Source organism: Scyliorhinus canicula, chromosome 23 (assembly GCF_902713615.1).
Source record: "Scyliorhinus canicula chromosome 23, sScyCan1.1, whole genome shotgun sequence".
NCBI lineage: Eukaryota > Metazoa > Chordata > Chondrichthyes > Carcharhiniformes > Scyliorhinidae > Scyliorhinus > Scyliorhinus canicula.
The window spans coordinates 25,564,581-25,577,562 of NC_052168.1; the positions used below are offsets into that span (position 1 = coordinate 25,564,581).

A 12,982-nucleotide genomic window follows, 5' to 3' on the forward strand; every position below is an offset into this window, starting at 1 on the left:
TTTCAAAATCATACGCTCTTGAATGAAGGGCACAGTCAAACCCATTTCATCTTACCCCAGTCCAATTAAAAGAGACTGGGTTGGGCCTTGTGCGGTCAAACTTTTCGAAGAAGTGGGGATCGGTGAAGGGGCCCCCGTGGATAATGGCGTCAATGATGAGGAAAAGTGCAATAATTAGCAAGGTGATGAGTAAAAATGGCACGAACGGCTTCAGGAGTTTCAAACACATCTCCATCGAAAGGCCAGAACTAACAAACTACCTTGCAACTGAAGGAGCATCTTCACGCGATAGACCCAAACAAAAATAGAACGGCTGAAAATAGACGTACACGAGGATTAAATTCAATGATCATGCATATTTTTGAAATGACACCTCCAAATAGTTGCATGGCCACACAACGCTGCTTCACATGCTTTTGCTGTTTTGCAAGGGATTGAATTTTTATTGCGCACTCCAGATCATAGAACAAGACTCCCTTTCGAGAGATCCATTTCCTTCAGATTAAATGGAAGGAGTGGGAGGAAAATATCTTGTGTGGGAACGTCAAATTAGAATTAGCCAGCATCATTCACTGTTTAAGAGGTCAGGCATGACATTTGCTCTCGTGTCACACTCAAGTGTTCTGTACAAGAGCCTGAGGAAAGTATAGAAAAAGTGAAGGCCCCCCAAGGCAGGGAACGTTGCCGAAAAGGTGGAGAGACCCCCAAACTGTCGGCCACATCCTGATGGGGGAAACCTAAAATTCATCCATGCCCTCCTCCACTCCAAGTGTCTTTAGCATAGCCATCCTCCATTTCCTTGACTCAACAGCCTTTTGAGAGATAAGGATGTGTATGAAGAAGTGCTTCCTGACATCACCCCTGGTGGTCCAGTTCCATTTTTAAGGTGATCTCCTCAGCTGAACTTTACCCATCAGAGAAAATAATTTCTCTGTCAATTCCTTTAGCATCTTCCTCTACTCAAAGGGGTAAAAGCTTTGGCTGTGCAACATGTCCCCAATTCAGCCCTCTTGCCTCGATATCATTTTTGTAAATGTGTGCTGATCAAAAAGTGTTCATAATATTAAGCAGGATCTGTACAGTAGTTACAAAGAAACTTTTCCTTTGGGGAAATCACGAACAAGGTGCCATCATCTTAAAATTAGAGCTCGGCCTATTGAGAAGGAAATCGCTCAGCAAAGATAGGAAAAATTGATAAGCAAAGAGAGGAAAATACATGTTTACGGACAAGATTTTTAAAAAAACTGAGAGAGATAAATAAATCTTGCACTCCAAGATTCACATCATGAGGCTTCTTTCGTCTAAAACTACCAATAACTTCTCACTGGAAGCATTCCTTTTGCCAAGACAACTAATGGATTGTATTTGCCTATTTAAATTTGGAGATTTATTTTTCTCCAACATTTGTTTCAAACTCGCAGTATCAATTCTTAATCTCATTCATACATTTTCTGAAGTGCACATTATCGCAAAAGGGAACTACTGTCTGTATAACATTCAATAGATATGGTTTATTCACCATCTCCTGAATGTAGAATCCCCCCTAATATCTTTGATAAAAAGAATGTCATGTCAACTGCCTCAATAAGTATAAGAGTTTCTGCAGCCAGAGTACTTTTTATTATTTTCTTGGCCTCCCAAGTGAAGGGCAATATTTCCAACTTTCTCCCAACAGGAACATTATAAAACTAGCTCAGCTCAAAAGCCCATCATAAAGGTTTACGCAAGAGGAATCACTAAAAACCTTATACTTTTGGGCTCATCCAAAGATGGAAATTTCAGGACACATTTCTCCATCATTTGTTAAACGCTTGTTTGCCCGTAAAATGTCCTTGACATTTATTTTTTTAATTACTGTACTTAGTTCTAAGACATCAAAATTTGTATTGTGCCTTGTCCATGTGCCAACTGTACTCCACAGCTGCTCCAACTCAGCTTTGAAAGCATAATAATAGTAATAATAAAATAATAGAAATAATAATCTTTATTAGTGTCAAAAGAACGCTTATATTAACACACTGTAATGAAGTTACTATGAAAATCCCCTAGTCACCACACTCCAGCGCCTGTTTGGGTACACAAAGGAAGAATTCGGAATGTCCAATTCACCTAACAGCATGTCTTTCGGGACTTGTGGGAGGAAACCGGAGCACCCGGAGGAAACCCACGCAGACACGGGGAGAACGTGCAGACTCCGCACAGTGACCCAAGCCGGGAATCGAACCCGGGTCCCTGGCGCTGTGAAGCAACAGTGCTAACCACTGTGCCACCCTATTGAGAGGACCTGGCATGACTGTGATAGGGTTAACACTTTGTAAATAGGATTGTTGTTGTGAAGTTACTTCAGACCTAGACTGCCTTATTTCCAACCTCATATACTTAAAAGGCCCCAGAAGCCTGACTCCCATGCACCTTGCTCGGGACCACTTCAAAAAACAAAGAAAATTACAGCACAGGAACAGGCCCTCCAAGCCTGCACCGACCATGCTGCTGAAGACCACATCCCTCTATTACCTCCCTATTCATGTATTTGTCAAGACATCCCTTAAAAGTCACTATCGTATCAGCTTCCACCACCTCCTCTGACAGCGAGGTACAGGCTCTACCACCCTCTGTAAAACATTTGCCCCATGCATCTCCTTTAAATCTTGCCCCCTAGTAATTGACTCTTCCACCCTGGGAAAAAGCTTCTGACTATCCACTCTGCCCTCGCCCCTCAATCTTGTAGACGTCTATCAGGTCGCTCCTCAACCCGCGTCATTCCAGCAAGAACATATCAAGTTTCTCCAACCTCTCCTCATAGCCAATACCCTCCATACCAGGCAATATCCTGGTAAATCTCTTCTGTACCCTGTCCAAAGCCTTAACATCCTTCTGGTCATGTGGTGACCAGAATTGAAAACTATATTCCAAGTGTGGCCTACCCAAGGGTCTATACAGCTGCAACATGACTTGCCAATTTTTAATCTCAGTGCCCCAGCCGTTGAAGGCAAGCATGCTGCATGCCTTCTGGACTATCTTATCCAACTGCACTGCTACTTTCACTGACCTGTGGACCTGTGCACCCAGGTCCCTCTGCCTGTCAGTGCTCTTAACGGTTCTGCCATTTACTTTGTATTTCCCACCAGTATTAGACGTTCCAAAATGCATTACGTCACATTTGTCCGGATTAAACTCCATCTGCCATCTCTCCGCCCAAGTCTCGAACCGATCTATATCCTGCTGTATCCTCTGATGGTCCCCATCGCTACCCACAATTCCACAACATTTGTGCAAACTTACTAATCAAACCAGTTACATTTTCCTCCTAATTTATTTATATATATATATATTACAAACAGCACTAATCCCTGAGGAATGCCACTAGTCACAGCCCTTCATTCTTCAAAGCACTCTTCCACTGCTACGCTCTGTCTTCTGACCGAGCCAGTTCTGTATCCATCAAAATTCTTCCGCAATATTGCAACACTGAGAATTCTTTCCAAAACTTCAGTCTTGATGAAAGCTTTCCTGCCTGCGTATAATGATTTCCAGTGGTCATCAAAATTAGAACTGCTGAAATCGGGCAGGAGGGCCATCAGACAGTACTGGAGGCAATTTTGGATTCCCGCCATATACCAAATCGTACAGGCTATGCCCGCCCCCCCCCCCCCCCCCCCCCCAACCCATTTTCAACTAACTTTCAGTTCATGCCACTGCCATTTGCAACTCGCAAGTCGGTTGGTTGACCAGTATCTTGCGCAACATCTCGTCAATTGCTTCGTGATTTATCTCACATAAACAACTGAACAGGTTCTCAGCCACAGTATCCATGACCACAGTATTTAAACTCTTGCACATGTCCCGAAATTCACCATTTACGAATTCTCCTCCATTATCCATCAAAATATTTGCTGGTGTTAGTAGTCTGGAGCCAACCCATTTTTTCAATTCCTAGGGGCGGCACGGTGGCGCAGTGGTTAGCACCGCTGCCTCACGGCACCCAGGACCTGGGTTCGATCCCGGCCTCGGGTCACTGACTGTGTGAGGTTTGCATATTTTCCCCCCCGTGTCTGCGTGAGTCTCACCCCCCACAAACCCAAAGATGTGCAGGATAGGTGGATTGGCCATGCTAAATTGCCCCTTGGAAAAAAATTATGGAAACTCTAAAATTTATATTTTAAAAATTCCAATTCCTTGGCTACACTGGTCTGTTTGTCCCCACCATATATCACCATAGGTAGGCCGCATCTAGTTGCCATATCCACAAAGTGTAACCTCAATCTTTGTTTCACACCTTCAAGTCCAAACCAACTATGTCATTAAATTTGCAAGCCAGCGGAAGACTTACAATGGAGTGTTGGTGTCCTCTGGTAGGCCTTTAAAAGCGAGCAGAGGACAACTAAATAAGCAATAAAGGGGGAGAAGATGAAATATGAGTGCAAGCTAGCTAGTAATACAAAGGAAGATGGGAAGAGATTTTTTCAATATATAAAAGGTAAGAGAGGCAAAAATAGACATTGGACCACTAGAAAATGTGACTGGAGAAGTAATAATAGGGCAGACGAATTGAATAGTTACTTTGCATCAGTCTTCACGGTGGAAGACACCAGTGGGATGCCCGAGCTCCAGGAGAACCAGGGGGCAGAGTGCAGTAACCATTACTGAGGAGAAGGTTCTGGGGAAACTGAAAGGTCTGACAGTGGATAAGTCACCTGGACCGGATGGACTACACCCCAGGGTCCTAAAAGAGATAGCTGAGGAAATTGTGGAGGCATTAGTGATGATCTTTCAGGAATCACTGGAACCAGGAAGGGTCCCAGAGGACTGGAAAGTGGCTAATATAACACCACTGTTTAAGAAGAGAGGGAGGCAGAAGACAAGAAATTATAGGCCGGTTAGCTTGACTTCAGTCATTGATAAGATTTTAGAGTCTGTTATTAAAGGTGAGATTGTGAAGCACTTGGAAGTGCATGGTAAAATAGGACTGAGTCAGCACGGCTTTGTCAAAGGGAGGTCGTGTCTGACAAATCAGTTAGAGTTCTTTGAGGAGGCAACAAGCAAGTTAGACAAAGGAGAACCAGTGGACGTGATTTATTTAGATTTCCAGAAGGCCTTTGACAAGGTGCCGCATAGGAGACTTAAATAAGTTAAGAGCTCATGGTGTTCAGGGTAAGATCCTGGCATGGATAGAGGATTGGCTGACTGGCAGAAGGCAGAGAGTGGGGATAAATGGGTCTATTTCAGGATGGCAGCCGGTGACTAGTGGTGTGCCTCAGGGGTCTGTGCTGGGACCACAACTTTTCACAATATACATTAATGATCTGGAAGAAGGTACTGAAGGCACTGTTGCTAAGTTTGCAGATGATACAAAGATCTGTAGAGGGACAGGTAGTATTGAGGAAGCAAGGGGGCTGCAGAAGGATTTGGACAAGCTAGGAGAGTGGGCAATGAAGTGGCAAATGAAATACAATGTGGAAAAGTGTGAGGTTAGGCACTTTGGAAGGAGGAATCTAGGCATAGACTATTTTCTAAATGGGGAAATGCTTCGGAAAGCAGAAGCACAAAGGCACTTGGGAGTCCTTGTTCATGATTCTCTTAAGGTTAACGTGCAGGTTAGTTGGCAATCAGGAAGGCAAATGCAATGTTAGCATTCATGTCAAGAGGGCTAGAATACAAGACCAGGGATGTACTTCTGAGGCTGTACAAGACTCTGGTCAGACCCCATTTGGAGTATTGTGAGCAGTTTTGGGCCCCATATCTAAGGAAGGATGTGCTGGCCTTGGAAAGGGTCCAGAGGAGGTTCACAAGAATGATCCCTGGAATGAAGAACTTTTCATACGAGGAACGTTTTGAGGACTCTGGGTCTGTACTCGTTGGAGTTTAGAAGGATGAGGGGGGATCTTATTGAAACCTACAAGATATTGTGAGGCCTGGATAGAAGGAGCGTATAGAGGATGCTTCCACTTGTAGGAAAAACGAGAACCAGAGGACACCATCTCAGATTAAAGGGACAATCCTTTAAAACAGAGATGAGGAGGAATTTCTTCAGCCAGAGGGAGTGAATCAGTGGAACTCTTCGCCGCAGAAGGCTGTGGAGGCCAATTCACTGAATGTCTTTAAGACAGAGATAGATAGGTTCTTGATTAATAAGGGATCAGGGGTTATGGGGAGAAGGCAGGAGAATGGGGATGAGAAAATATTAGCCATGATTGAATGGCGGAGTAGACTTGATGGGCCAAGTGGCCTAATTCTGCTGTGTCTTATGGTTAATCACTCTGTGCTTTTCTGTTGCTCATACGCCTATAGTCACCATCCCAGTCACTATTTCAGTCTGATCCACGGATCAGCAAAGGGTGTGACCCTCCTCAGACTGCCCATCAGCAACTCCGTCTTCGTACGGACGTCTGCATCTAGTATTCAAGTAGTCTCAAAATTCAGTGACCACGGGGTTCTCCATTCTTAGCATCACTGCGGAGTTGTCTGTTTGGGACCCGATGATTTTTCTGAAATATTTTTATAGGGCAGCAGCTGTTTAATCTAAAAGAGAATCTGCTCCGTGAACTTGAGCTCCCATCAGTACCAGAGGTCTGTCTACGTGTGAAATCTGTGAACAACTCAGTAACTTCAACGCAAGTACAGACTCCGAGATCGCTTTCTCATACAGAACCTATCAAAGACCATAATATACTCTTCCATGGACGGATTGTCCATCTTACATTTCTCAAACATTAAAAAAAATATATTTGATCCCAAACACATTCCAACACAGCGGCATAACACAAAAAACATGGTATGTACCGTTTGTTCAATTTCTCCCCTTTTTTACTCTTTCCCCCCCTCGACAAACAATTTCTCAAACATAAACAGAAATGGCCTCCGCCACATGTAAGCCCCTCCTCTGACCTCCTAAGGGCAAACTTGATCTTCTCCAACCTGAGGAACCCATACAAATCCCCCAACCACGCCACGATGGGCGCTACTGACTTCCAGTTCAAAAGTGCTGGGCATCTTCTTGTAAATCCTATCCATAAAACTGGAAGGGGTAGAGCTAATCTCTCTTCAGTATCCAAGTCACCCACATCCAGCTCTGATTCTTCAAATCTTATTTTCCCTCATACTGACAAAGCCAAGTCATACCTTGCTTCCACTTGGATAATGAAGTAACCAGAGTTGATATTTCTCCTAATTCTTCCTCTGCTCGCACAGTTCATATTCCAAAAAAAAAAAAAAAGTGGACAATCAAAGCTTGACCTCAGGCTGTGCTTTCAACAGAGAAAGCAACGGCATGAATGTTCTCCTGTTCCTTATTTTCACCAGAGGCCCACAATCTATAGTCAATCTTTAACCACCCACATCTCCTTACAGGTGGCCTTTGCTGCGTGGCTTTACCTGGCATCAGGAGCACCTTGCCCAGTCAACACTGTGTAAACTCGGACAATGTGCTCCACGCTCAACATCCACAAACAGCTCCTTTCCTGGCGTCAGTAAATATTATCCTCCTTCTTCATGGTCACAGTCTTGGCCAGCAATATGGACTGCCAATGGATCCAACATGGAGCTGCTCACTCCATTTCCTGTAGATAAGGCCAGCATTGTGCACTGCCACACAGGGCATAACTGGCTGCTGCAACGTTACAACCTGACTGCACAAGGTATCCTCATTTGCCGATACATGAGTAACCTTTCTATAAATGGCAATGATTGTTTTATGGAAAGCAGACCTGCATGTTGGAAGAGTGTCAGAATCCTGAAATTCCTACAGATTGCAAACCATGGTCTGTTCTGGCCTTTAGCCCTCTCAAGCGCCATGTCTGACAACTTATTCTAATAAGACTTTAGGTGGGATGGGGCAGCACGGTGGCGCAGTGGTAGCAACCGCTACCTCACGGCGCCGAGGTCCCAGGTTCGATCCTGGCTCTGGGTCACTGTCCGTGTGGAGTTTGCACATTCTCCCCCGTGTCTGCGTTGGTTTCGCCCACACAACCCAAAAATGTGCAGAGTAGGTGGATTGGCCACGCTAAATTGCCCCTTAATTGGAAAAAAATTAATTGGGTACTCTAAATTTATTTTTAAAAAGACTTAAGGTGGGACGAAGTTTTGCCCGACTTCCCTCTTGTTCCTAAGTTTTAAAATAAACATGAAACACACAGATCCTATTATTAAATTTATTTCATCCCAATTGTTAGACACGTTTAAAATGTAAAGTAAAATTAACTTTTCTGAAGTCTGCACTTAAAGGCAGGTCTGAGATTCCTTTTCTTTGAGGTTCGGGATTAAGTGTTAACAACGGTCATGTCATTCTGAGGTTCACATTGCACTATTGTGAGGTGCTTATTTCCAATAAGTGATTATTTTGGTTGGTTTGAATTTTTCCAGACAAAACTGGGGGGGGGGGGGGGGGGGGGGGGGGAGAATTATTCATCCTCCACTTTCATCTGTGACGCACAAACACTCCTTATTAAAGAGTAATGCTGTAAAACGACCCAGCTGCCATTTGACACTGGCATTGGAATCAAAACCTCCCATCTTCCGTTCATGCCAAAAGGCAATGGTCTAATGTATTACCCTACTGTCATTGCTGCTTGTCATGCCTGCTCAAACTCCAACATTAATCTGGGACCAACTTGTAAAGAATATGATCAGGTTGCACAGAGAATGATGGCCGAGCTGTGTTCAGCTGCACAGCTTCCAACATGGTCCACAGTGGGGAATTTCAGGAATTTACTTTCTCCGTTGAAATGGAAGATTTCACACCTGCATGCACTCCAGACCGGGAGAGGAACCATGCTTGGCTAAAGCTTAAAAGGAAAGGTTGGTGAACTGGTGAAGGGGAAACATTGGGAGCAAGATCGAGGACAAGCAAAATGATTGAACGTGAAGCAGTCTTCACCCGCATCCAGCAATACAGAAGAAGGTAAAGTCACCCAGTCCCAGATAAGCACAGGCTGCTTTCCCCTTGAGGGGGGAGAGCGGACTGATGGTGATTGAACCTGAGGGTCACCACACCTCAGGCGAGGGGCAAGGTTGAACATAGAACGATACAGCGCAGTACAGGCCCTTCGGCCCTCAATGTTGCAACCGACATGGAAAAAACTAAAGGCCATCTAACCTACACTATGTCCCTTATCATCCATATGCTTATCCAATAAACTTTTAAATGCCCTCAATGTTGGCGAGTTCACTACTGTTGCAGGTAGGGCATTCCACGGCCCTCACCACTCTTTGCGTAAAAAACCCACCTCTGACCTCTGTCCTATATCTATTACCCCTCAATTTAAGGCTATGTCCCCTCGTGCTAGCCACCTCCATCCGCGGGAGAAGGCTCTCGCTGTCCACCCTATCTAACCCTCTGATCATTTTGTATGCCTCTATTAGGGTCACCTCTTAACCTTCTTCTCTCTAACGAAAACAACCTCAAAGTCCATCAGCCTTTCCTCATAAGATTTTCCCTCCATGAGAAGACGGGGCCTTCATAAATACAGTAGAGGTATTGTTAAATTACTCACCCTAACACGCTCTATAGTTTAGAGACAAGTTGCAGCTGAACAAGACAGACTCAGGTCTTGCAGAGGACATTAGGGCATTGTGATAATACATTTATAACTGCTGTAGCATACAAGGTCTAACTACGCATTTTGAAACTGCAATTTCAATTAGAGACTGAGCTGAAGAACTACAAACCCGAGAGATGATGTTCTCATGGGCAAATTAACTTGGTTCCAAGTGTTTATGCGTAGTACCTTAAATCAATGAAACACTTGTTTCATCTCCCTGGAGGTTCCCCTCCAAACCACTCACCGTCCGGAAACCAAAAGAGAAAATGCTGCAAAGTCTCAGCAGGTCTGGCAGCATCTATCGGGAGAGAAAAGAGCTAACGTTTCGAGTCCAGACGACCCTATCATGCGGACAAATCTAAAATGGGCAAATACTGGTTCTGGTTTTATTCTTCACTAACTGGTTGTCTGGGGTTTAACACGGAGTGCTCAGATTCATCCAGTCTTTCTTCAGCACAGCATCTTTTGCTTTTGTCTCAACTTCTAAATTCATATAACTGATGCAAAAAAAACACCAAACGGACACCAGATGGGCGACTACTCACTTCTTGCGCTGATCGGCCAAGGAGTTGCTTCTGGTCTGGGCGAACATGTCAAACTCTTCCTCCTCAGTTTTCGGATGGCTGTTGTTCTCCAAGGACTTCAGTGTTCTGCTCACACTGTCCCCTGCAACACCTAAATATACACAAATGTCCAACAACCACGTCATCCTTCTCAGAGAATGCAATTTGAACAGATGGACTACTCTACAATACAGGATTGAGGTGTCAACCCTAAAGGGAACTTTGCACTGGTTAGAGAAAGATGTTTAACAAAAATGGTTTATTGCATCAAATTTACAGGACAGAAATCAGCCCTTTGGTCCAACTGATCTATGCCAGCATTTGTGTTCCGTACAAACCTCCTCCCACCAGAGAAGGGCTCCAGGGATGAGGGACTTTGGTTGCAGTGGTTAGCACTGCTGATTCACAGCGCCAGGGACCCGGGTTCAATTCCGGCCTCGGGTCACTGTCTGTGCAGAGTCTGCACGTTCTTCCCGTGTGTGCGTGGGTTTCCTCCGGGTGCTCCGGTTTCCTCCCATAGTTCAAAAATGTATGGCGTAGGTGGATTGGCCATGCTAAATTGCCCCTTAGTCCAGGGGTGTGCAGGTTAGGTTATGGGGTTACAGGGATAGGGCGGGGTGGGAAGTGGACATGGATGGAGTGCTCATTTGACGGATCAGTGCAGACTCAATGGGCCGAATTGCCTCCTTCTGCACTGTAGGGATTTTATGATTAATAGACTGTGGAGAAGCTGAAGGTGGTTTACTTTGAGATGAGACTGCTGAGAGGATATTTGATGGGAGGCATACAAAGTCATGAGGGTTTTAGGTAGAGTTGATGGAGAGAAATTATTCTCATCGGTGAAAGGATTGAAAACCAGAAGACAGATTTAAGACAGTTGGCCAAAGAATCAATGGTGACACGAGGGAAAATATTTTACGTAGATATGAGTTAGGATCTGGAATGCACTGCCTGAGAACATGATGGAGGAAGATACAATCCAGGCTTACAAAAGGGACTGGATAACGACCCACGTTAAGTATTTTGCAAGGCTACAGGGAAAGGGCAGGGGTGCGGGATTAGCTGACTGCTGTTGTAGATAGCCGACATAAGATCACACGAATAAAATAAATTGGAGCAAAAATAGACCATCAAGGCCCTCAAGTCTAATCTGCTATTCAGGATGATGAACACATCTTTCTTGCCAGCTCCCATATCCCTTGCTTCCCAGAGACACCAAATGTAGAATCCATAGAACCCCTACAATGCAGAAGGAGGCCATTCGGCCCAACCTTCTAAAATAACAACCGACCTGGGCCCACTTTCCTACCCTACCCCTGTAACCCACCTAACCTCTGGACACCAAGGGGCAATTTATCATGGACAATCCACCTGCACATCTTCAGAACATGAACACAAGGGCAGCACTGTAGCACAGTGGTTAGCACTGTTGCCTCACAGCACCAGGGACCCGGGTTCAATTCAGGCCTCGGGTGAGTATCTGTGTGGTGTTTGTACAATCTCTCCCCGTGTGTGCGTGGGTTTCCTCCGGGTGCTCCGGTTTCCTCCCACAGTCCAAAGATGTGCAGGTTAGGTGGATTTGCCCCTTACATGTCCAAAAGGTTAGGTGGGGTTAGTGGGATGGGGTAGGACCTAGGTAGGATCTAGATAGGGTGCTCTTTCCAAGGGTCGGTATAGACTCGATGGGCCAAATGGCCTCCTTCTGCACTGTAGGGATCTAGGAGATCTTGTGACGGTCAAGCTTCAAATTCTGCTTTTGTCTCCAAATAGAAAGGGCTACAATGGTGGGGACTTCATTCATATCCCTGGGCTGGGAAGAGAGAAATCTGCCTGGTCTGCAGATCCTACTTTACCAGCTTCCTTTGCTTGCCTTCAGCTCCCTGCGCATGTCAGAGCCTGCGTACGTCAGAGCCTGCGTATGTCAGAGCCTGCGTACGTCAGAGCCTGCGTACGTCAGAGCCTGCGTACGTCAGAGCCTGCGTACGTCAGAGCCTGCGCACGTCAGAGCCTGCGCACGTCAGAGCCTGCGCACGTCAGAGCCTGCGCACGTCAGAGCTCAAACCTTTCAGCCCCTCAGTCACAACCAAATAAATTGACGCTACCTGATTTTAGAGAAATCTCTGAAGCTGCCAGAAATCCATTGGTGCACAGTAAAGTGAGTACGGTTGCTTGCCTAGACAGAAGCTGCCCATTTAAAATTAATTTAACTGCGTTTCTGTAGTCAAATGAAACCTTTGTCCAGAAAGCAGTTAGGACGTGGAATTCGCTACCACAAGGAGTTGAAGTACACAGAACATTTGAGAGAAAATATTTAAACACAAGTGGAGAAAGGAATACAGTGGTTATTACTGATAGGGTTAAGATGGAGAAGGGTAGGAGGCTCCTGTGGGTATGGGCCAATTGCGTTGTACATCTGACTAAAACTATGCAACCTTCAACCAATGCCTAATATATTGAGTGTATTATAATTGGTTTGGTTATTGGATTTTAACAAAGTTTAAAATGCCAATTTCCCGTGGAGTGGATTCTGCATTGGGAAAGACTACAGAATTATAGAATCCCTTCAGTGCAGGAGGCCATTCAGCCCATCGGGTCTAATAAGCACTCTACCCATATCCCCGTAACCCCATAACCTACCCTGCACATCCCTGGACACTAAGGGGCTTTGTCATGGCCGATCCACCTAACCCGCACATCTTTGGACTGCAGGAGGAAACCGGAGCAATCGGAGGAAACTCACGCAGGCACGGGGAGACTGTACTGACTCCACACAGTCACCCAAGGTTGGAATCGAGGTGCTGTGAGGCAGTAGTGCTGACCACAGTGCTACCAGGCTATAGGGATCCAATGTTAAACTCGGTGCAGACTCGATGGGTTGAATGG

General features: G+C 45.2%; 1 protein-coding gene across 4 annotated transcripts in view; it reads right to left on the minus strand.

The window, feature by feature from the left end:
* tom1 (target of myb1 membrane trafficking protein) overlaps window positions 1–12,982 on the minus strand; it is a 115,098-nt gene that overhangs the window by 24,788 nt on the left and 77,328 nt on the right. For all 4 annotated transcript variants that reach the window (XM_038783386.1, XM_038783385.1, XM_038783384.1 and 1 more), the window contains one exon: window positions 10,082–10,211. In XM_038783386.1, the coding sequence (XP_038639314.1) occupies window positions 10,082–10,211 (130 nt within the window). The remainder of the gene's footprint in view (window positions 1–10,081; window positions 10,212–12,982) is intronic.